General features: G+C 49.0%; 1 protein-coding gene across 1 annotated transcript; it reads right to left on the bottom strand.

The window, feature by feature from the left end:
• Positions 1-12,495: 12,495 nt before the first annotated feature.
• Positions 12,496-19,765, bottom strand: LOC139800211 (5-hydroxytryptamine receptor 7-like). Its single transcript, XM_071752988.1, has 3 exons — positions 19,676-19,765; positions 17,240-17,787; positions 12,496-13,297 (listed from the first exon to the last, which is right to left on the bottom strand). The coding sequence occupies exons 2-3, from the start codon at positions 17,740-17,742 to the stop codon at positions 12,523-12,525; spliced, it is 1,278 nt and encodes a 425-aa protein (XP_071609089.1). The 5' UTR covers positions 17,743-17,787; positions 19,676-19,765; the 3' UTR covers positions 12,496-12,522.
• Between the last annotated feature and the right edge of the window lie 1,510 nt (positions 19,766-21,275).

Below are 21,275 nucleotides of genomic sequence, written 5' to 3'. Positions count from 1 at the left end.
TGAATTTAGTTTTGTCCTGCTGTGCCTCACAAACACCACTGAGTCAGCTGCAAACCAGCTCAGTGTGTGCTGGCTCCCAGTTAATTACAGCCATAAAACATCCTTTACTCCAGTGGAAGGAAATCCTTGGGATCTGGAGGGCTCTCTGCTGCAGACTCCATTTCCAGGGAAGGGTTTTGTTTCCTTGTGATGGGAGGGAATGAGTTTGTGGGGTTAGAAATGGTTGAAGCCCATGGCCAGGCTGCCTCTGGAGCATGGAGCATCCCAAGCAGGATGTTCTGCAGACACTGGGTTGGTTGGTTTGGTTTTTCCCAACGAGCATCATCACAACTCTGGGGAAAGAAAAGAAAAAGGAAGGAAGAAAAGGGAAGGGAGAAAGGAGAAGAGAGGAGAAGGGAAGAGAGGAGGAGAGAAAAGAGAGGAGGAGAAAAGAGAAAGGGGATGGGAACCTTATCTCTAGTGAATACCAACCTGTCTCTTTTTTGGGATTTCTTTGGGGAGCATAGAGCTCCCTGGGTACCCAACCTCTCTTCAGCAGGGCCTGGCTTGGTCTTAGAGGAGCCCTTTTGGTTGGGTTGGTGTTTCTTTCCTTTCCATCTCTCCAGGCAGCAGAGGGGTCACAACACTCACGTCTTCCCCAAGAATGTGTCTTCTCAAAGCCAGATGTGTCCCCCTCTCAAATCACCCATGGCAGAAGGAGCTGCACCTTGGTGCTCTTCCTGCCTTGCTGTCCCAGGAGAAGTTGTCCCCATTTTAGGGAGCAGATCACCTCTGAAACCCCTCTGCTGAAGCCATCTGATGAAATAACTCCATCTCACTGCAGCACCTGATGGCCCAAGAGGTGCAGGCAAAGCTAAGGGGAGGTTGGGATCCTCCTTGGTGTAAATATTGCTCTTGGACACATCCCAAGTAGAGGACTTGGAGCACTCCTGGGAGCATTTTCATATGTGAGAATCTCTCTCTCGTTGTCCAGGGGAGGCTTTTTGGCCAGAAACCAAGTCTGAGGTTGTCACAAGAGGTTCAGGGTTGCCCAGCTCAGCATTTTCTTCCCCAGGGGTTGCCTTGGACCAGAGCCCAGGCACTGAGAGGCAGGCAGGGAAGGAGCTGAGGACATATGGTGGAGCAACAGCATCCCACCCTCTTCTTCTTCAAGCTGTCAGGAGTGTTTAAAATAGGTGGGAGAAGGGCAGGCACAAGCTGGAATATCCAAGGAAAATCCAAGGGGAAGAGCTGGTGCTGAGCAGCACTGGTAGGGATAACCTTGGAAGGGGGCAATTTGTTCCCAGCTGGGTTTGAGACACCTGGGAAGGGCCAGAGCAAGGTGGAAATGTTTTGTTGATAGAAGAGCACATAAAACCTCCTGCCCTCACCTCTTTCCTTGAAAAAACATCTTGTCCACCTGTTTTTTGGGGGTTTTTTTTAGCATATCTGGCATGAAATTTAGGTGCTTTTGGGGTTCTCCCCACCACGGTGCCCCCAAAGCAGTGGGGAGGGAAGCAAGTGGAGGACAGACATAATAATAATAATAATAATAATAATAATAATAATAATAATAATAATAATAATAATAATAATTTGTCAAATTATTTCCTGGAGATTATAACCATGAACCTCATCCTCTCTGGAGGTTTCTTCCCTAGTTTTCCTTCAGCACTGATGCAGGAGCTCGGAGTGGCCAAGCAGCTCTCCTGGGGCTCTCTCCTAGAGGGACAGAAATGGCAGAAATGAAGCTTGCAGGAACCTGAAAAATGAATTTTCAGCACTGATGGAGGTGAGACCTCTTGGCCAGATCTGAAGGAGGATATGGGAGGTGCTTGGTGAGTCCACGGTGTCTCTTTTGAGCAGATGATTGATATGGAAAGGCACAGACACCACCAGAGGGTGTGCAGTGTCTCTGGCCAAATCCACCACCTCCCAAGAGTTCCCTTCCTGGGGAAACTGAGGCACTGAGCACATCAGAGATGTGACACCAAATTCACCAAAAACCCTTAGGAGGTCCCAAAGAGAAAGCAGCATTTGTGGCTTCCCATCTCCAACCAGACTCCCTCCTTCAGGTTTTAAAATCCTCACCAACCAGAAACAAGGTCCTCTTCTTCCTCAGCATCCCTCAGAGGAAGGAGGTGTCACCCCCAAGCCTTGAAGGCCCAGAGACAAACCTGGGGAAAAAGACCCCAGAACACCCCTAAAACATGGATTGGGTTCCCTTGCAGTTGCAGATTTTGCTGCAGGAGTTTGAAGTTCTCCATTTCCTGGGCTTGTTACAGGAGCAGCAGTTGAGATCCAAGCTTTTGATGAAGTTTATGTAAATTTGGGTATGTTTATATTTGGCAGACCAGATTTAGGAGCACCAATAAAGCAGCAGCTGAAGTGCAGAGTGGGTACAGTTCTCCACCAGTTATTTTTTAGCTTCCTCCCACCATTCCCAACCAGAAGAGCCTGTTTCTCTTGGCAGGTTGCCTTCAGAGCTTCTCCAAACCCATTTATACCCTAAAGGCTGCTGAAACATCTCAGCAAGCTGCAGTTCAGTTCCTCCCCATCTTCTCTGAGCAATCAGGGGCCACTCAAGCCCAAGTTTGCTTTCCTTTGGAGGAATTGAAATATTCCCAACTCCACTGAACCATTTTTGGGAGATGCTCAGCCCTGGGGAGGCCACAGCTTGAGTCCTGTGTCCAGTTCTGGGCCCCTCAGCTCAGGAAGGAGATTGAGGTGCTGGAGCAGGTCCAGAGAAGAGCAAGGAGGCTGGGAAGGGATCCAGCACAAGTCCTGTGAGGAAGGGCTGAGGGAGCTGGGGGTGTTGAGGCTGGAGAAGAGGAGGCTCAGGGGAGACCTCATCACTCTCTCCAACTCCCTGAAAGGAGGTTGGAGCCAGGGGGGGGTTGGGCTCTTTTCCCAGGCAACTCTCAGCAAGACAAGAGGGCACAAGAGGTCTCAAGTTGTGCCAGGGGAGGTTTAGGTTGGACATTAGAAAGAATTTCTTGATGGAGAGGGTGCTCAGCCATTGGAATGGGCTGCCCAGGGAAGGGGTGGATTCTCCATCCCTGGAGATATTTCCAAAGAGCCTGGATGTGGCACTCAGTGCCATGGGCTGGGAACTGCAGTGGGAGTGGAGCAAGGGTTGGACTTGATGAGCTCTGAGGTCCCTTCCAGCCCAGCCCATTCTAGGATTCTAGGATTCTATGGACCCAAGGGAGGTGAGGCTCTTGGTGACCCTACAGCCAGGCTGAAGCTGAAAAATCATTTTTCCTTTGGAGGAAAGGTGAGGGTTGGTGCAGCCACCCAGATGTGCTGAGGTCTGCACCATGGGTGTTAAGGATGCAGGATGATCCCCAGGGGATGCTCACCCTGGGGAAGGGGGGGAGGACTTGGTCTCAGAGGTCTTTCCAAGCCTCAGTAGTTCTAAAATCTCAAATTTCAATTATATTAAACCTGGTTTAGATGATGGTGTTGGTCAAAGGTTGGGCTGGATGATCTTGGAGGTCTCTTCCAACCTAAACATTCCGTGATTCTGGGAGGAGGAGGCAGAGCCAGCACTGGCCAGGGATGAATGGAGACCAACCCTGTGCTTGTGGCTAGCAGCAGAAGAGCAGGGGCCACCAAAAAATACCTGGTCTTAGAGGAAGATCTCCCTGTCTGTGGCAGGAGGGTTTTCTGCAGCCCATTCCTACATCACAAAGAGGCTCCTGAAAAAACATGGGGAAAAAAAAAAAAAAAAAAAAAACCAAAAAAACCACCCCATATATTGGCAACCACTCCTGATATTTATTTTTAATTTTCAGAGGAACCAACCATCTGTTTTGCCAACATCCACCAGTGCTTTCATGCACACCAGAGAGAAAACCTGCAGAAGTTTCCTGTGGTAGGAAATGGGCAGCTGAGGGTTGGGTCCAGGTTTGGGCTTGGAAGGTTCTGACACGAGGAGCCAGGAAATGTGCTCCCCAAAATCCTTTAATTAGGCAGCTTGTTGATTGGGGTTTTGCCTCTGACAGGACTTTGGGTCATGCCTTGGGGTCTGGGGGGCATCTGAGACCATCTCCTCCCAGGGAGGACCTCAGAGCCCAAGGTCAGAGCTGCAGAATTGCCCTATTTATGGTTTTTGGATGCCTTAAAAAAAGGGGTTCCCATGTCCTAGGGCAAGCACCAGAGGGACAGGAGATGCTGCTCAGAAAGGAGATGTTCTGTTGGTCATCAGCCTCTGCCAGAGTTGATTATCCCACTAATATATAATCACTATAGTGATTATCCCACTAATTGCTGCCTTGATACCAGCCTGGTGCTGAGCTACATCAATCAGAACCAGAGAACCATCACGGTTGGGAAGGACCTTCAGGATCCCCAAGTCCAACCATCAATCCTCCACCACCTTTACCACGAAATCACCTCCTGAAGCACCACAGCCACTTGTTTTTTTGTTTTTTTTTTTTAATACCTCCAGGGATGGCAACTCCAAAATGCATCTTCTCCAGCTGAGGGTCAGAGATGTCCTGGCTGGTGCTGACCCAGAAGGGAAGGAACTGGGGACCAGATTGTCCAGGGCAAGCTGCTGGTTGCTGCATTCAGCTCCTGACACACCAGTGAGTCTTCTTAATCCAAGTTTACTTTTTTTTTTTTTTTTTTTTTTTATATAAAAGAGAGAATTAAACTTCCAAGCAAGAGGATTTATAGACAAGGACTTAACAGTTAAATTTATTCCTGGCTAAACTGAGGAGCCCAGAGTTATTAAAGCATGAAATTGTGCCAGTCAATTAAAGTGTCAATCACAGCCAGCTTCATTTAGGAGAGTTGCTTTAATCCCAAGAAAGGAACAGTTTTTTGGTGATTTTTTTTTTTGGCCCAGGGAGAGAGCACATGGGCTTGAAGTCAGTGTTAGTGAAATAGCTGCTCCTTGCTTCCCCCTCAAAGAATTGCCAGTGGTTTTGGGGTTTTTTTTTGCTCATTTATTATTTTCTCCTGGTTCCTTCCAAGGTGACCTGTCCTCTGCTCAGCTAGAATCCCAGGTGCCATTGGAGCTGGAGTAGCTCTGGTGGGCCCCACAAACAAAACCAAATAAGAAAACTGATCAAGGAGGACATTTAAACAAATATCATCTCTCAGGGGCATCTTTTGCTTTGAAGAATATAACAGATTCTCCTTTTTTTTATTTTTTGTTAAACCCAGCTATTAGGTTCTGCTGTCACTTCATGGAATATGTTTGATTTTTTTTTTTAATTTTTTTTTTTTTGCTTTTCAAGCCTGGTTTGTTTGGTTTTTTTTTCCTCTCTAGGCTGAAATCCCAGGATTCTTGGTGCAGCAGTGATGGGTTTTTAACCAGTGAGAGCCCAAGCAGATTGCAGAGGGCAGAGCACTGAGGTGTGACAGTGCTTGGAGCCCCTTGCATCCAGCTCTACTTTGCAGTTTTTAAACCAAAGCAATCTCATTACCAGGCTGCAGGATAATTTTTTTTTTTTCCTGCTTCCACCTTCCATGAGATGGTGTGAGGGGGGGATTAAAAAATAGCACATGAGCAAGGAGAGCCTTAATAAAAACCTTGGGGAAATGTAAGTGGGTCTTGTGCCCATAGGTATCAAGGTAACTTTTTTTGGTACTAAAAAGACATTTTCTAAGGCTGGCTGTTTGATGTATTGTCCAGATCTTCAGCTGGAACATTTCTGTCTTTAGTTTTGGCAGGAAGAACAAAAGTACTGAGTGTAAGATGTCAATTTTATTTTTTTTCTATTCTGCTGATGGCTGCTTTGACAGCTGTGATCTTTTTCTTTTCCTATCACTTATTTTTATAGGACACTGAGTGGTGGGGAGAAAACTGAACTTCCCATGAGCTGGTGGCATTGTGTGAGACAGAGATTTTATATATATATATATTTGTTAAATCCCAAATAATATCTTCACAGCTTTCTAAAAGCTGTGACATTTTGGAAGTGTCCCCAGCTGGGTCCTCGTGGCACGTCAAGTGCTTCTGTTGTCTATTTTTAATTCCCTGACTTAAAATCAAGTTCAGCCTTGATTTAGGGTGATCACTTGAGTGTGGTCAAAGCACTGTGTGTCCACAGGGAAAATTTAAATTGAACTTCTTCAAGGAAGAGAAATATTTGGTGACTTTGGGTGCCAGGGTCTGCTCTGTGTCTTGGTGCTGCAAAGGGTTTGAGAACCCATTGCTGGCAGAGAAAAGGGAAACTTTGTGAACTTGTAGAAGGGAAAAGAAACTCATTTTCCAGCCACTCAGGTTTGTCTTGTTTTGAAGTGTGGCCTGAGAGGCATTCAAGGAAACATCTGGCCTTTTATGTCCAGATCCCAACCCCTCTGAAGTTTAGATCCTTAAATATTCTCCTTGGAAAAGGCAGCAGGAAGGAGGTGGTTTTGTGATGCTGTGCTGGGCCCCAGGAGAAGAAAGGGAGTTTGGCTTCTTCAGGAACTGCAGCCCATGTCCTTTAGCTTTTTTTTTTTCACTCTGCTGGGTTATTAGAGCCATGCTAACAAATTGCCTGAATTCTGCAAAATTCAGCCAGCAGAGCCATGAGTTGAAGACCAAGTTGTGTTTCCCAACTTTCCTACAAGACCTTTGTCTTCTGCTGCTTCATCACTAGAACAACATCTCCCAAGCATGAAAAGCCCTAAATCTCCTCTTGCAAATATTATCCCTTAGAGCACAGGGTCTTTTGGTACCCAAGAGTTGCCACCCTTTAGATTTTGGGGTTTTTTTTAATTTATTTCTTATTGCAAAGTATTATTGGAGTAGGGGAGGGCCCAATTCCTCTCCTCTTACCTCCTCTTGCAGCTCTGCTGGGTGATTTAGGAGCCTGGGTGAGTGGATTCAAAGCTAATAATGGGGTTGTGTTGTTTTATTGATTTATTCCACACCTGATGGCTCTGCTGCTTTATTCTGCTCTGGGCTGAGTGGTGTTACTAGGAGTTCATCTATGTTGACATGGCTTTCCTTGAAGATTTTTTTTTTTTTTAAAAAAAAAAAAAGGAATAATGAGTTTCATAAAATATGTGTTATATAGATAGATATATATAAAAAGAGGTGGAAAGGTGATCCATCACCCTGATTTCTCAAACCAGCACACAGCCTGAATTATTTCCTTGATTTTTTTTTTTTTTTTTTCTTTCTTTGGTTCTTGCAGAATTAATTTTTTGTCCCAGTGATGCTTTTGCTGTCTCTGCTACAGCTCGACTACCCCTCCTAGCATGGTTCCAACCCTAGATTCACTTTGAAAAAGATATTATAGGGTATTTCTTAGTAAAAAACAACCAGCTGGGTGGGCAAGAAAAGTCTGGATTGGATTCTGGAGGGTCAAAGTCTGATCAGTAGAATTTCTGGTCAGGATCTCTTTTCAGAACTGTACTGGGTGCCCAAGAGAAATGTTTTTTTTTTTTTTTCTTTCCAGCATGCTTGAATATTTTGGGTTTTTTTTTTTTAGTGTTCCTCTTTGTTAAACTAAGGAGTCATCACCATTAGAAACTTGTAGTCAGTTTTCATTTAATTTCCAGTGAAAACCATAAAGAAGTGAGGAAGAACAATGAGACAAACTCCAGGAAATCTGTCTCCTGATGAGATTTGTAAGGAACCTCTTATTTTAGCATCCAGACACAGAAAAGGGTGGTGAGCACCACAGATACCCCTTGAGTGGAAAAAATAAAAGTATTTTTCTTCCTTCCAGAGCAACATCTGCTCCAAAGGGCTTTTTTTTGAGTCGTTTCCCTCTGGAAGGGCACAGGAGGGGTGGGTGAGATGCTGGTGGTGCTGCATCCCAGGAAGGACAGGGATGCAGGGCCTGGGGAACACATCATGGGGAGTCTGTCCTGGCTCAGGGCTGGTGGCATTTTGCTGGCTTGGGAAGATGTAAAGAGAGAAGTGAGTCCTGAGGAGTGAGAGCACTAAACTCTGATTTATGTCTCCAAGGAGCTTGAGAGTCAACCAGAAACATTTGCTTTAAGCTGCATCATTTTCCATATGTGGTGCAGATTTATTTATTTATTTTTAATTAATTAATTTATTTTTTTTAAAATTTCTTTCTTTATTTTAAAATTTATTTATTTTTTGACAACGCTTGGTGCTTGGCTTGTCCTGAGGAAGGGTTCTCCTTCAGCCTTGAAGAGGAGATGATAAAAGACCCCCCCAAAACCCTGTTTTAAGTTCCCAGGATATTAATTTCCATTTTAATAAAGAGGTGGCTGCCCCACACACCCCCATGAAACCCATACCTGGAACTCAGCCCAAGTCCTCACCCAGGTGGGCTGCCCCATAGCCTTGAGATGGCTCCTGGGGAGTGTCCCTGCCCATGGGAGGAGGATTAGATGGCATCTAAAGGTCCCTTCCAACCCCAATCATTTAATCATTTTATGGCAATGTGAGATTAAAGGTTGGTGGAGCCTTGGGGCACCTCTTCTACAAAGCCAGGCTGAGTTTTGGGGTTGTTCAGCCTGGAGAAGAGAAAAAATGCAATGGGGAGACCTCAGAGCATCTTCCAGTGCCTGAAGGGGCTGCAGGAAAGCTGGGGAGGGACTTGGGACAAGGGGCTGGAGGGATGGGGGGGGATGGTTTTAAGCTGGAAGAGGGGAGATTTAGGTTGGTTTTTAGGAAGAAATTCTTTGGTGTGAGGGTGGTGAGAGCCTGGGTGCCCCCAGAAGCTGTGGCTGCCCCATCCCTGGAATTTTGAAGCCCAGGTTGGATGGGGCTTGGAGCACCCTGGGCTGGGGGAGGTGTCCCTGCCCATGGCAGGGGGGTGGAATTGGATCATTTTTCAACCCAAACCATTCTGGGACTCTGGGATTCCCCATAAGGGAGATGGAGAGGAGATCTTGGGGAGAAATTCTTTGCTCTGAGGGTGCTGAGCCCCTGGCCCAGGTTGCCCAGAGACACAGCTGGCACCCAGGATCCACGTTTTTTTTTTTGGAAATTATTGAAGATCTTAGAAGAAACTCTTTGGTGTGAGGCTGCTGAGCCCCTGGTTGCCCAGAGAAGCTGTGGCTGCCCCATCCCTGGAATTTTGAAGCCCAGGTTGGATGGGGCTTGGAGCACCCTGGGCTGGTGGGAAATGTCCCTCCAAGGTCCCTTCCAACCCAACCCAGTCTGGGATTGTATGAAATGCCAGCTCAGGCAGATGCAGCTTTGGGAGGGCACTGCAGAACCATATCCAAACCCTGGCACCGATTCAGAATTTTTTTTTTTTTTTTTTTTTTTTGGGGGTGGGGGAGAGCATTTCCTGAGCCGTGGCTGCTGCTCCTCTGGGATTGCTCACACCAGGCACATGACACAAAGTGCTGCTGCCTGCAAGCTGGATGACTGTGGCTTTTCAGGCTGCTAAAAATGCAGATTTGGGCACTCAGACTCTCTGCAGCCAAACAGAGCAATCCCAGGTTTCCAGCTGAGCCCTCCTGAGCTGCACCCACCATTCCCAGGCACACGGCTGTGTTGTCACCCACTGTCACCAAGTGCCTGGCATCTGCCCACCTTCTTCCTCCCACTTTCCTTACTCTCTCTGCTCACAGCCCCTGCTGGGAGGGTCAGAGATGCAGAAATGTGGCTGCTTCTATCCAGCCTTTTTTTTTTTTCCATCTAAAAAGAGTTAATCCTCATCATTTTTGGCATGGGCTGGAGCAAGAAGTGCAAGTTCCCAGCTACCTCCTAGCCCTGCACACACACTGCATAAAGATTTTCCTTTTTTTTTTTTTTCTTTTTTAATTGCTAGAGCAGCTATTTGGCAAGGTACACAGAGTTCTGCTGCTGCCCCAGGTCCATTTGCTTGGTGTGGGGGGGAGCCTGAGTGTATCTGAAATATCCTGGGATGTGGCTGCCTTGGAGAGGGCAGGATCAGGGCTCAGCCTCAGCACTTGGATGCTGAAACCCAGCAGGTTTAACACAGAGATCCTGGGGGCTGTAATGCTTTGAATTTATTATAGAATCCCAGGATAATTTAGGTTGGAAAGGACCTTGGAGATCATCCATTCATGGGCAGGGACACCTCCCTCAGCCCAGGATGCTCCAAGCCCCATCCATCCAACCTTGGATACTTCCAGGGATGCTGGAGCCTGGCACTGCCCATCCCTCCAGGATTGGTCCTGTCTCCATCCATGAAGTGCTGACTTCAGAGGAGATTCCACACCCTTTGGGAAGAAACACAGAGGATTTCACCCCCTCCCCTGGGTGTTTCACTCCATTTCAAGCTGATCTCACCTTGGCTTTTCTCAACATCAGCAACAAAAACTTCCCCACCCAGCTGGGCTGTCCCAAGGGGGATGTTGGAATTTTCTTTCTGCCACATTTTCTGTGTGTAATCCCCTTGCACATGGAATGGAATGGAATTAAAAGCTGATTGGAGCCCTTTTATTCCTCAATTATTTCCATTTCCTCTGCCTGAGGCTCCTCATTCCTTTCCACTGCCTGGATGCTGCTCTCTTGGGACTCTCTCCTGAAAAAAAAGTTTCTCTTGTCTTCCTAAATTGATCATTTTCTCCATAAGCTCACATTTTATCTTGTTTTCCCAAACCTGTGTTCCTACAGTGCTGATTTCAACTTCTCATCCTTGGGTTGAGCACAGGCACAAGAGCTCAGATTGGTTTCAAAGTGGCTCAGGTTTATTTTAAGACTTCTTTTTTTTTTTTTTTTTTTTCTGCAGATGCCAAATGCATTGATTCCTGTCTAATTAAAAATAAAACAAACAAAAAAAAACCCCACCAAACCCCATGGAGTATTTTCAGCATGATTTAGCAGCTCATCTACAAGGCTCTTGACTGCCTGAACTAAATGGTTGGTGCTCACTCGTGTGTTGAAGAGGCTTTGGATGCACATTCTTCAACCTAAGCACAATTTAAACTTGGAGAATTAAAAATGCAAGAGTTGAAGTTGAGGTCTCAGAAGTTGAGGTCTCACAGCTCAAGACAAAAACCACCAGGAAAAAAAAAAAAGAAAATCACCTGAGTGTTCTGATTATTTTTTGAGCAAAACGTTTTGTTTCGGTGCAGCTCTTCTGTTTAAATATAGGTGGGTTTGGGGCTTTTTATTTTTTTTTTTTTAGAGGTGCAAACTTTTGGGATTGCTTCTTGGAGCAAAGCTTTTCACACAACTAGGTCTGAAAATGAAAGGATCTCAGGGGAGGTTGGAACTGGATGATCTTTAAGGTCCCTTCCAACCCAAAGCTCTATAATATAAGGGAAAAAAATTAAAAATTCTCAGGTAAGCATGGAGCAGAACAAACCACTCAATTCCAAGTCAAAGAAAATGCTGATTTTGAAGACAAATGAAGCATTTTAAATATAGTTTGGGTTATAGCTCATCCATTACCATATTTTTAACCCTGCCCATCAGCTTCTGGAAGACCAACCCAACCAGAAAAAACAAACCCCAGTGAGGTGACTTCACTTAAAAGGCTCAAAACCTGCAGCTTTTCTGCAGGATACTTTTAAGCAGTGCTGGAAATACCATCAATATAGGGATAATAAGTGGAATAAAACCCCATTCCAGAGCCTCTGAACAGTCTGGCTTAGACAAGAGAAACCAGAGAGGAGACATCCAACCCACCAACCCCATCTGCAAATGAGCAAGGGGCAAAACAGAGTCAGGAGAAAAAAAAAAAAACTGCAAGAAGAGAAGCCTCCCACCACCACATAAAAGCTTTAAAGTCAAGAATTGACACCAGAATAAGGAAAACGATTTTTTTTTTCTTTTTAAAAAAAAAAAAGGATACATCATTCAGTGTCTTTTTTTCAAGCTTGCTGGACATCACACTGAAGCACTGTAAAGCTGAAAAAAGAAATTATTTCTGTTGCCAACCAAAGGGTGCTTTGATGGGGTTAATTAGCCACAGATGATGAACACAGATTGCTGCTCTGGGAAGGGATTCCAGCATCACCAGGATTGTCTTTACCCATTGGGCACATCCCATCCAGCCATGAAGGGAACATCATCAGGTTCCTTGGAGGTTTGGGTGCTCCAGCCTGAGGTGGGGTCTGAGGTGCAAACCTGGAGATGAGCTCAGGGTGGAAAAGACAACGAAGTGGGTGGAAAGAGTTCATGGAATTGGGAGGGCTTGGATCAACAACAGAGCCTCCAGCTGCTGGCAGCCAGCATCATCTTCCCATGGGTGATGGTTTTGCTCTCCTTAGAGCCCTTTTTGAAGGTGGAGGTCAAGTTTTAAGGTTGCTTTTTGCTCAGGAGGGTTGTTTTTCTTCTTTTTTCTTTTCATTTCTTTTTTTTTTTTAACCAGAGGGAGAAACTGAGGCACAGAAAGGTGGTGTGACTTGCCCACAGTCAGTCGTAGACTTTGAACCCCAACCTCCCAGAAGGTCCTGTTCATGGTTTCTCAGCTCCCAGTGGGGACAGGGTGAGGAGGAAGGGATGCCCAGTGGTTCCCACGGTGAGGAGAACCAGGGGGTTCCCTCCTCCTGGGCTGAGGGGTGGGAGGTGCCACCCTCAGCATGGGTGTCTGGCAAGGGGACAGTGGCACCCGTGGCTTCTGCCAGTGCTGAGGACCCCGAAATGGAGAGGCAGGAGCCCGTGGGTCAGGCAGTGAGCAAGAGGCCAGAGCTCTACAGGATGCACTCGTGCCTCTCCGTGGCTTTCAGAGCCTCGTGCATGCTGGTGGCCGAGAGCCTCCTGTTGATGTTCCTGTACCTGCACCTCAGGAGGTTCCAGAAAGTAGTCCTCAAGTCCCGGTTAAAGAATGCATAAATCAAGGGGTTGATGAGGGAGTTGGTGTATCCCAACCAGAGCAGGGTCCTCTCCAGCCTCAGGGGGATGCAGCTGCAGCGGATGCCGCAGATGAACGGGCGAGCGGTGGACATCAAGAAGAAGGGGAGCCAACAAAAAGTGAAAGCCCCCACGATGATGCCGAGGGTCCTGGCTGCTTTCTGCTCCCTTTTGAAGATGGAAATATTCTTCCTGTCTTGCCGGAGCAGTTTGGAGAGGGTAGCACATTCCTCCATCCCTTTGGTCCTCTTGGAGCTGCGGTGGCTCCGGTGGGAAGAGGTTTCCAGGCAGTAGACCCCTTCCTCTTGGTAGTGCCTGGAGAAGTTCATGAAACGATGCTTCTCAGCACTGAGCTTGGCAGCTTTGTAGATCCTGGTGTACATGACGAGCATGACAGCCATGGGGATGTAAAAGGCCACCCCTGTGGAGTAGACAGTGTAGCCAAAGTCCTGGCTGATCAGGCAGACCCTTTCGACCGTCACGTTCTTGGCCCAGCCAAAAAGAGGAGGGAGGGTGATGGAGGCAGAGAGGAGCCAAACGATGAAAACCATCTTGGCCATCAGCTTCCCGTTCTGTCTCACGGGGTAGGTCAGGGGCCTGGTGATCCCCAGGTACCTGGGAAAGGCAAGAGGTGGAAAGGGTTAAAAGGTTGGGGTTGCATCCTTCATCGGCTGTGAATGGGCCTTCCCGGGAGAATTTGGGCCCTGGGTGGGGAAAAGAGAGGAATTCCCCAAATGGCAATTTTTGTATCTTCTGGAATGCCCTGCAGGTCCCTCACCTTCCTTTTAACCTTTTCTTCCAACCCAAACCACTCTGGGTTTCTATGGTGCTGCCTCCATCCTTCAAGTGGCACACACGGGACAAATCTCCACTCACACAGGTTGGTTGAGCCCAAAATGAACCCAAAATGAGCCCCAAATGAGCCCCAAATGAGCCCAAAATGAGCCCAGACTGTGGTTCCCCTCACCCCATTGTTCTACCACGATCCTATATCTCCTGAGGGACAAATTTAAGCTCTTGACCTTGCTTCCCAGCTGATGTTTTGCCTGCCCCTTCCTGTAAAAGGAGAGGAAACCTCCAGGTGGGGGATGGAGGTACCTGTGGCTTCGTCTGCCCATGCTGGGAATGCTGGGAATATCCCAGGGATGCAGGGAGCATCTTACCTGGGATATGTTTGGATGAAGGACACAGGACAGGGAATCCAGCCAAAGGCTGTGGAGGTTTTTATTCCAGAAACACTTTCAGGAGGAATCCTGTGCACTGAGGACAATGCCAATTGGGAGCAGATAATCAGGTAAAAACACCCCTTTTTAATAAATTTTTTAAAAAAAAAACAAAAAAACAAAAAAACAAAAACAGAGAGCCCCAGTGGAGCTATGGAGGAAACTGATGGAGAATTTTTTTCCTCCACAAGGAAAACCTAAAGTGATATGTGAAGTTTGGGGGGAGATTTTTTGGGTTTTTTTTTCTCAGCTGCTTGGCATTTTTATGGAGAGCTCCAACAAGAGGTTTTTGGTTTATTTTCTCTTGTGCTTTTGGTTTGAGACAATAAAGAATCTATACAGCTGGCAGACTTTTATGTAAGAAAAATGTACAAGAAAGATGGATTTATTTTTTTTCCCCCCCAAGATTTTTCTTTTTGGATTTAAAAGAAAATCAATCAACCTCCCCCCCTGCTTCAGACAGGATTGGTTCTACCAGCTTCAATCAAGAGGTTTTTAGGAAGTTCTCTGCATTAATAACCAGGAGCAGCAGCTTGCATTTTAATTGTGCTGTCAGCTTGGGCTAACCCAGCCTCTTCCATGGCAAAACTACCAAAAAATGGGGACACTTCAACCATCACTGCAGCTGCAACCTCCTCTTGGGCAGAAACAGGCACCTGGCTGCTTGTGCTGACCAAGAGGGAACTCAGGAGGGAACAAGAGGAGAGATTTCTGGTTTTATGAAGCACCAAGTGTTGTTTTCCTGCTTTCTTGGCATCATCACTGGGGGAAATTTCAGGTAGGAGCTCACTGGGATGTCCAACTCTTTCATCTCTTTTGGAGCAAGAGGTTCTGGCTCTCTGCAGCCTCAGGTATTCTCCTGCTTTAGCTTTGGGGTTTTTGTTTTTTTTTTCCTTCCTACCAGCACAAAAGCTGAAAAGAGCTTGGAGATGTTTCCATCAGGAGCTAAGCCACAAATCCTGCCTATCCCATGGGTGTGGAGGGGGGAAGATCCAAGCACTGTCCTGGATCCACGCTCAACCTCAATCCACCTCCATCCACTGCTTTAGGGGAGCAATGAGGATGATGTGGGGTGATGATGATTTATGGGAATGAGGATGATGTGGGGTGATGGGATGCCCAGGAGCTGGGCAACCAGCACAGCCCCATCCTGGGAACCCTCAGGGCAGAAAGCAGCAGGATGGGGACCCCCCCCACCTCCACCTCCTTTGTGCATCAGAAAATATCTCAATTATTTCTGGACCCTTTAAGCCTCAGTACAGACTGAGCCCACCAGCAAGTCCAGAGGAAGCCAAAAAGATGCTGGGAGGGCTGGAGAAGCTCTGCCCTGGGGATGAGAGGATGGAGAAGCTGTGGCTGCCCCATCCCTGGCAGTGTTGAAGGTTGGATGGGGCTTGGAGCACCCTGGGCTGTGGGAGGGGTCCCTGCCCATGGCAGGGGGTGGGAATGGATGAGCTTTAAGGTCCCTTCCAACCCAAACTACTCTGGGATTCTGATTCTAGGGAAGGGAAAAGGGGAAGGGAGGGGAAAGGAAAAAGGGGGAAAGGAAAAAGAGGGAAAGGAAAGGGGGAAAGGAAAGGGGGAAAGGAAAGGGGGAAAGGAAAGGGGGAAAGGAAAGGGGGAAAGGAAAGGGGGAAATAAAGGGGAAATAAAGGGGGAAATAAAGGGGGGAATAAAGGGGGGAATAAAAGGGGAAATAAAAGGGGAATAAAAGGGGAATAAAAGGGGAATAAAAGGGGAATAAAAGGGGGAAAGGGAAGCGGGGAAAAGGAAAGGGGGAAAAGGAAAGGGGGAAAAGGAAAGGGGGAAAAGGAAAAGGGGAAAAGGAAAGGGGAAAAGGAAAGGGGTAATGGAAGGGGGAAAGGAAAGAGAAAGGGGAGAGGGAAGGGGAAAGGGAAGGGGAAAGCAAAGGGGAAAGGAAAGGAGAAAGGAAAGGGGAAAGGAAAGAGGAAAGGAAAGGGGAAAGGGAAGGGGAAAGGGAAGGGGAAAGGGAAGGGGAAAGGGAAGGGGAAAGGGAAGGGGAAAGGGAAGGGGAAAGGGAAGGGGAAAGGGAAGGGGAAAGGGAAGGGGAAAGGGAAGGGGAAAAGGAAGGGGAAAAGGAAGGGGAAAAGGAAGGGGAAAGGGAAGGGGAAAGGGAAGGGGAAAGGGAAGGGGAAAGGGAAGGGGAAAGGGAAGGGGAAAAGGAAGGGGAAAAGGAAGGGGAAAGGGAAGGGAGATGGGAAGGGGAAGGGCGGAAGGAAAAGGAAAAGGAAAAAAAAAGGAATTTTTAAAAAGCAAAGCCAGGCTGATCAGTGTGTAGCTGCTTTCTTTCTCCTCTCCCACCCAGAGGAAGCACTGACACGTTTCATTACTGCATTTATTCCCTTCCCTCTAACACAGACAGACTTCTGCCAGCTCTGAATGCACCTGGGTTTGGGTTTTGGTTTTTTTTTAAAGCTTTTTATGAAATAAAGCAAGCTCAGCAGCTGAGCTGGACCTGGCCACGAGACCCGGGAGCAATTTTCCTCTCTGACCAAGGATGCTGGGGAGCAGAGAGCAGCTTGGGGGCTGCCTCCCACCCCTGAGCTGCTGCTCATCACCAAACCAGCCCTGCTGGGTGGCACCAACGTCAACCCCAACCCCCCCACACCACCCCCAGGATGCCAGCACCCACGTCAGGTCTGGATCCAGCCCACCAGCTCGTCAGCACCGTGTCCCTCATGACGCAGGATGCTATAATTAGACCCGGGGGGTGCTGACTTGTCCAAGCCTTGACAGTTTGCCTGATGGACCAAATCTTTCCCTCCCGACCTCAGGTGTGGGAGTTGAAGCCAGAAAATCCTCAGATGTCCTAAACCAGGGAGTTCTGGGGGGGTTGGGATGGGGTGGGGGGAGCTGCAGACAGCTTTGGCCAAGGCACGAGTCCAGGGAGCTGCAGAGCATCCCGTAGGATGAGGGTCCAGAAGGTCCATAACCTGGATTTACAAAGTGCATGTGGGTTTGGTGACTCATTTTCTGGTCCAAGCTCCTTCCTAGGAGCAGTTCAGCTCACAGGACTCTGCTCCTCAAGCCAAGAAAGACCCATGTGAAGCAGCTGCCTGGAGGGGGAGGACTCAGCGAGTAACTTAGGGAAGCTCCTTGAGAAACCCCCTTAAGCCCCAGCTTCTCCAGAGGGACTGAGGCACCTGATTCCTACAGAAAACCCCCAGCCACCCCATGCACCTGAACCACAACCTGCAGCACCATTTATCCAATGATAAATTGGATAAACTGGTTCTACATGGTTCTGATGGCCTTTACCCTCCAGAACCCCCCTGATCCTCAACCCAGGGGCAGGTGCCTCGCCCTCCCTTACCTGTCCACGCTGATGATGCACAAGGTCATGATGGAAGCAGTGCAGCACATAACATCCATGGCAATAAACACGTTGCAAAAAACCTTCCCAAAGAGCCACTCTCCCCCCAGCAGGTCCGTGATGGTCACGAAGGGCATGACAGCCAAGGCCACCGAGAGGTCAGCAGCTGCCAGGGACACCACCAGGTAGTTGGAAGGCTGTCGGAGCTTCTTGACAATGCACACGGAGATGATGACCAGCCCGTTGCCAGCAATGGTCATGAGGATGATGATGGAGAGCACTGCTCCAATGACAATCTTCTCCGTGTCCCCATAGAGCAGGATCTCCTCCCCGCAGTCCGTCCCGTTGCTGAGGTTGGAGGTGGTCGGGTGGGCTGGGACGGGGTGTTCCTCAGGCATCAATGGGTCGGGGAGGGATTTCCAAGCTGGGTGCTGCTGCTCTGAGTCCTCCACAAAGAGGAGATGGTGTGCCAGGAACCTGCTGGGGCTGGACCTCAGCAACATGCTCTGAGCTCACCACAGCGGGCAGGTTTCTCCCGGCGATGGCACCTCCGGGGTGAAAAAGAAAAAAAACCCAGAATATTTCATCACAGACAAGCTAAGAAAATAAGAAAATAGCCCCCACCCACCCCTACCCACCCCCCCAAGCTCGTGCCTCCCAAAGCTGCTGCTGGATCTCAGGTGTTTGGTGAGAAGCAGCCTCCCAAAGGCTGCTTGAAGACACCCAGTTTGCCAGAGGATGCTCGGGCAAAGGGGGTCCCCAGGTTTCAAGGAGCAGCAGCTCCTGCCTGATCCTCTGCCTGCTGCTCCACAAGGACAAACAGCAGCCATCCAGCTTTGCTGCCCGTGGTTCCTTGTGTTCCTGCTGGTCTTGCACTTCTCCATCCATTGCAAGCCCTTCTCTGGTCCCTCAAGGGGATGGAGAAGAGTGGGGGATGGCACAAGGCACAGCCACAAACGTGTCCCACAGCACCAGCTGCTTTAACACCCAAACTTCAAAGCTGCCACCCCAAAGCCATCCCTGTGGAATGGCAACATGGGAGCCTGTGTGCACACAGGAGCCTGGCATGGAGCTGCAGCTCAGGGTGGGACCTTACCCATCACATCCCCCCCAGGAGATCAGAGTCAGGACACCTCAGCTGTGCCCAGAGGTGTAAGCACCACACCCACACCCACACACACACCCACACCCACACACACACATAACACCAGGAGATGTGTCCTTCACCAACACTCCCCCCCCCAGGCACCCTGAGGTGTGGCCATCACCCCTAAACACACACCCCAAGCATGCTGAGATCTGAACATCCCTACCACACACACCCCAGGCACCCCAAGATGTGACCATCACCACCCCAAGGACCCCAAGATGTGACCATCACCCCTAAACACACACCCCAAGTACCCCAAGATGTGACCATCACCACCACACACACCCCAAGCATGCTGAGATCTGGCCATCCCTACCACACCCCTCCCAAGCACCCCCAGATGTGACCATCACCCTAAACACACACTCCAGACACTCAAAGATGAGACCATCACCACCCCAAGGACCCCAAGATGTGACCATCACCCCTAAACACACACTCCAGGCACCCAAAGATGAGACCATCACCACCCCAAGGACCCCAAGATGTGACCATAACCCCCACAACACACACCCCAAGCACCTTGAGATGTGACCAAAACCCCTAAACACACACCCCAAGCACCCTGAGATGTGACCATCACCACCCCAAACACCTCAAGATGTGACCATCACCCCTACACACACCCCCCAAGCATGCTGAGATCTGAAAAACCCTACCACACACACACCCCCACACCTCAAGGACCCCAAGATGTGACCACCACCCCTAAACACACACCCCAAGCACCCACAGATGTGACCATCACCCTAAACACACACTCCAGGCACTCACAGATGTGACCATCTCCACCCCAAGCACCCCAAGACGTGACCATAACCCCTACAACACACACCCCAAGCACCCTGAGATGTGACCATCACCACCCCAAGCACCCCAAGACGTGACATAACCCCTAGAACACACCTCCCAAGCACGATGAGATCTGAAAAACCCTACACACACACCCCCCCACATCCCAAGGACCCCAAGATGAGACCATCCCACCCCCAGACTCCCGGAAAACAGCTGCTCTGCTCCCCCCACCCCAGGTTCTCCCCCAGAACAATATTTCCCACCACCCCCAGGATAACTTTGGGGCAGGGCTCACCCCTACACAGCTCACCCAGCACCACCACCACCCTCTTCTCCTCCAAAGCCTCCCCTTTTTTTGGTTTGTTTTTTTTTTTCCCTTGAAGAAGAGTTCATTTGCAACCCAGGCAGAATTACAACCCTTTCCCTTTTCCCTTTTTGCAGCCCCCCCCAATCCCTCCCCAGGGTTGGGTTGATGGGGTTGCCGGACTTACCTGTGCCGGAGGGGTCAGACATCCTCCAGGAGATCTCCTGCGAGCTCCGGGCAAGCGAGAAAGCCAAGAGCTCCCCCCGGAGCATCCTTCACGCCTCCCCGGTCCCTCCTCCCGCCCTCCCCTCGCCTTTCCCGGGCAGGGACCCAGATGGTCCCCGGCTCCGTGCGAGCCCCAGGGAGAAGCAAGAAAAAACCCCAAAAAAACCCCAAAAACCAAAAAACCAACAGGGGAAAAAAGGAGGAGGGGGAGAGGAGGAGGTTTAAACCGGGTCCTGTCCCCACCCCAGCCCTGCAGAGATGGGGGGAGCTTGTGAGGAGCTGGAGGACAAGGCTGGAAGTTGAGGAGATGCTTTGGGAGGCGGTCCTGGTCCTGGAGGGCGGGGAGGAAGCGCAGGAGGAGCAGCGCGAAACACGGCAAGCAGGGTGCACAGAAAGGGCTCTTTCCACAGCACCCTGCTCCCCCCTTTTTTAATTTAATTTTTATTTTTAATTCTTTCCTTCCAGGAGAAGGTTTCTTCCCCCCCCCCTCGCTTCCCAGATCCGTGCTTTAGCAGCGCTGGGTGAGCAGTTGGACTTGGTGATGCTCAAAGGTCTTTCCCAACCAAAATGATTCTATTTTAGGATTTTTTTTTTTTTTCCCCCACCTCCACTGCTTCCAGGGATGTCCCTTTTTTTATTCAGGTCGGTGCTAAAGAGCAGCAAAGAGCCGGGGAGAGGCAAAGCTCTGAGGATGAGCCTTTCCCTTCAGCCTGGGAAAATCCAAAGAGGGAAGAGAAATAGAGGGAGAATAAATACAAGAGGAGAAGAAACAGAAATAGGGAGAACAAACCAAAGAGGGGAAACAAAACAAGGAGAATAAACAAATCCACCTCCCTTCCTGCCAAATGTTTCACGGGCACTTGGGTGCTTCAGCCCAAGGGCATCATCCAACTGCTGCTGCTCCCTCCTCCCTTTAGGGAAAGAAGTGGAGCAGAGACATCTCCTCCTGCCCTGCTTCCTCCTCAGGGGGCTTCCTCGGGGGGCTCAGCCCATCTGCTGCCTCCTCCCCAGGGCTGCTGGGGGCTTTTCCCCCTTGCACAGACTCCATCGAGCACCCCTGGGAGCAGTGGGTGCAAGCTGGGGATTTCCGAGCTGTTTGCTCCATCCTAAAAGCAACAACAACAACAATAATAATATTATTTATTAGTGCAGCATTTCTCCAGCTTCAGGCCCTGGTGACCTTGTTAAGACCCGTGGGAAGCGCTAATTGCAATTAAGGGAGATTAAGGGAGGAGATGGCCAGCACACCTTGGCTGAGCCACTCACTAACTTGGGGCTTTCTGGCTTGGGCTGAGAAGGGAGCAGAGGTTTGGAGGAGCAGGGATGTTGCTGGATGAACCCCAAAGAAAATTGTCAAAAATTGGCAAAATTGGCAAAAGGAAGCTGAGAAGCTGAAGCCCCCAAAACAGCCAAAGTTCTCCCCCTCCAGCTTCAGGCAAACAAGACGTGGTCAAAGTCCTTCTGCCATGCCATGAGCCAAATGTCCAGGTATATTCTCCCATCTTTTTGTACAAACGACCCTTAAAGTGGCTTTTTGTTGACTATTAATTGTTAATAGGACA

The sequence above is a fragment of the Heliangelus exortis genome, chromosome 10 (genome assembly GCF_036169615.1).
Source record: "Heliangelus exortis chromosome 10, bHelExo1.hap1, whole genome shotgun sequence".
Classification (NCBI taxonomy): domain Eukaryota; kingdom Metazoa; phylum Chordata; class Aves; order Apodiformes; family Trochilidae; genus Heliangelus; species Heliangelus exortis.
This window is presented reverse-complemented; position numbering and strand designations above follow the sequence as displayed.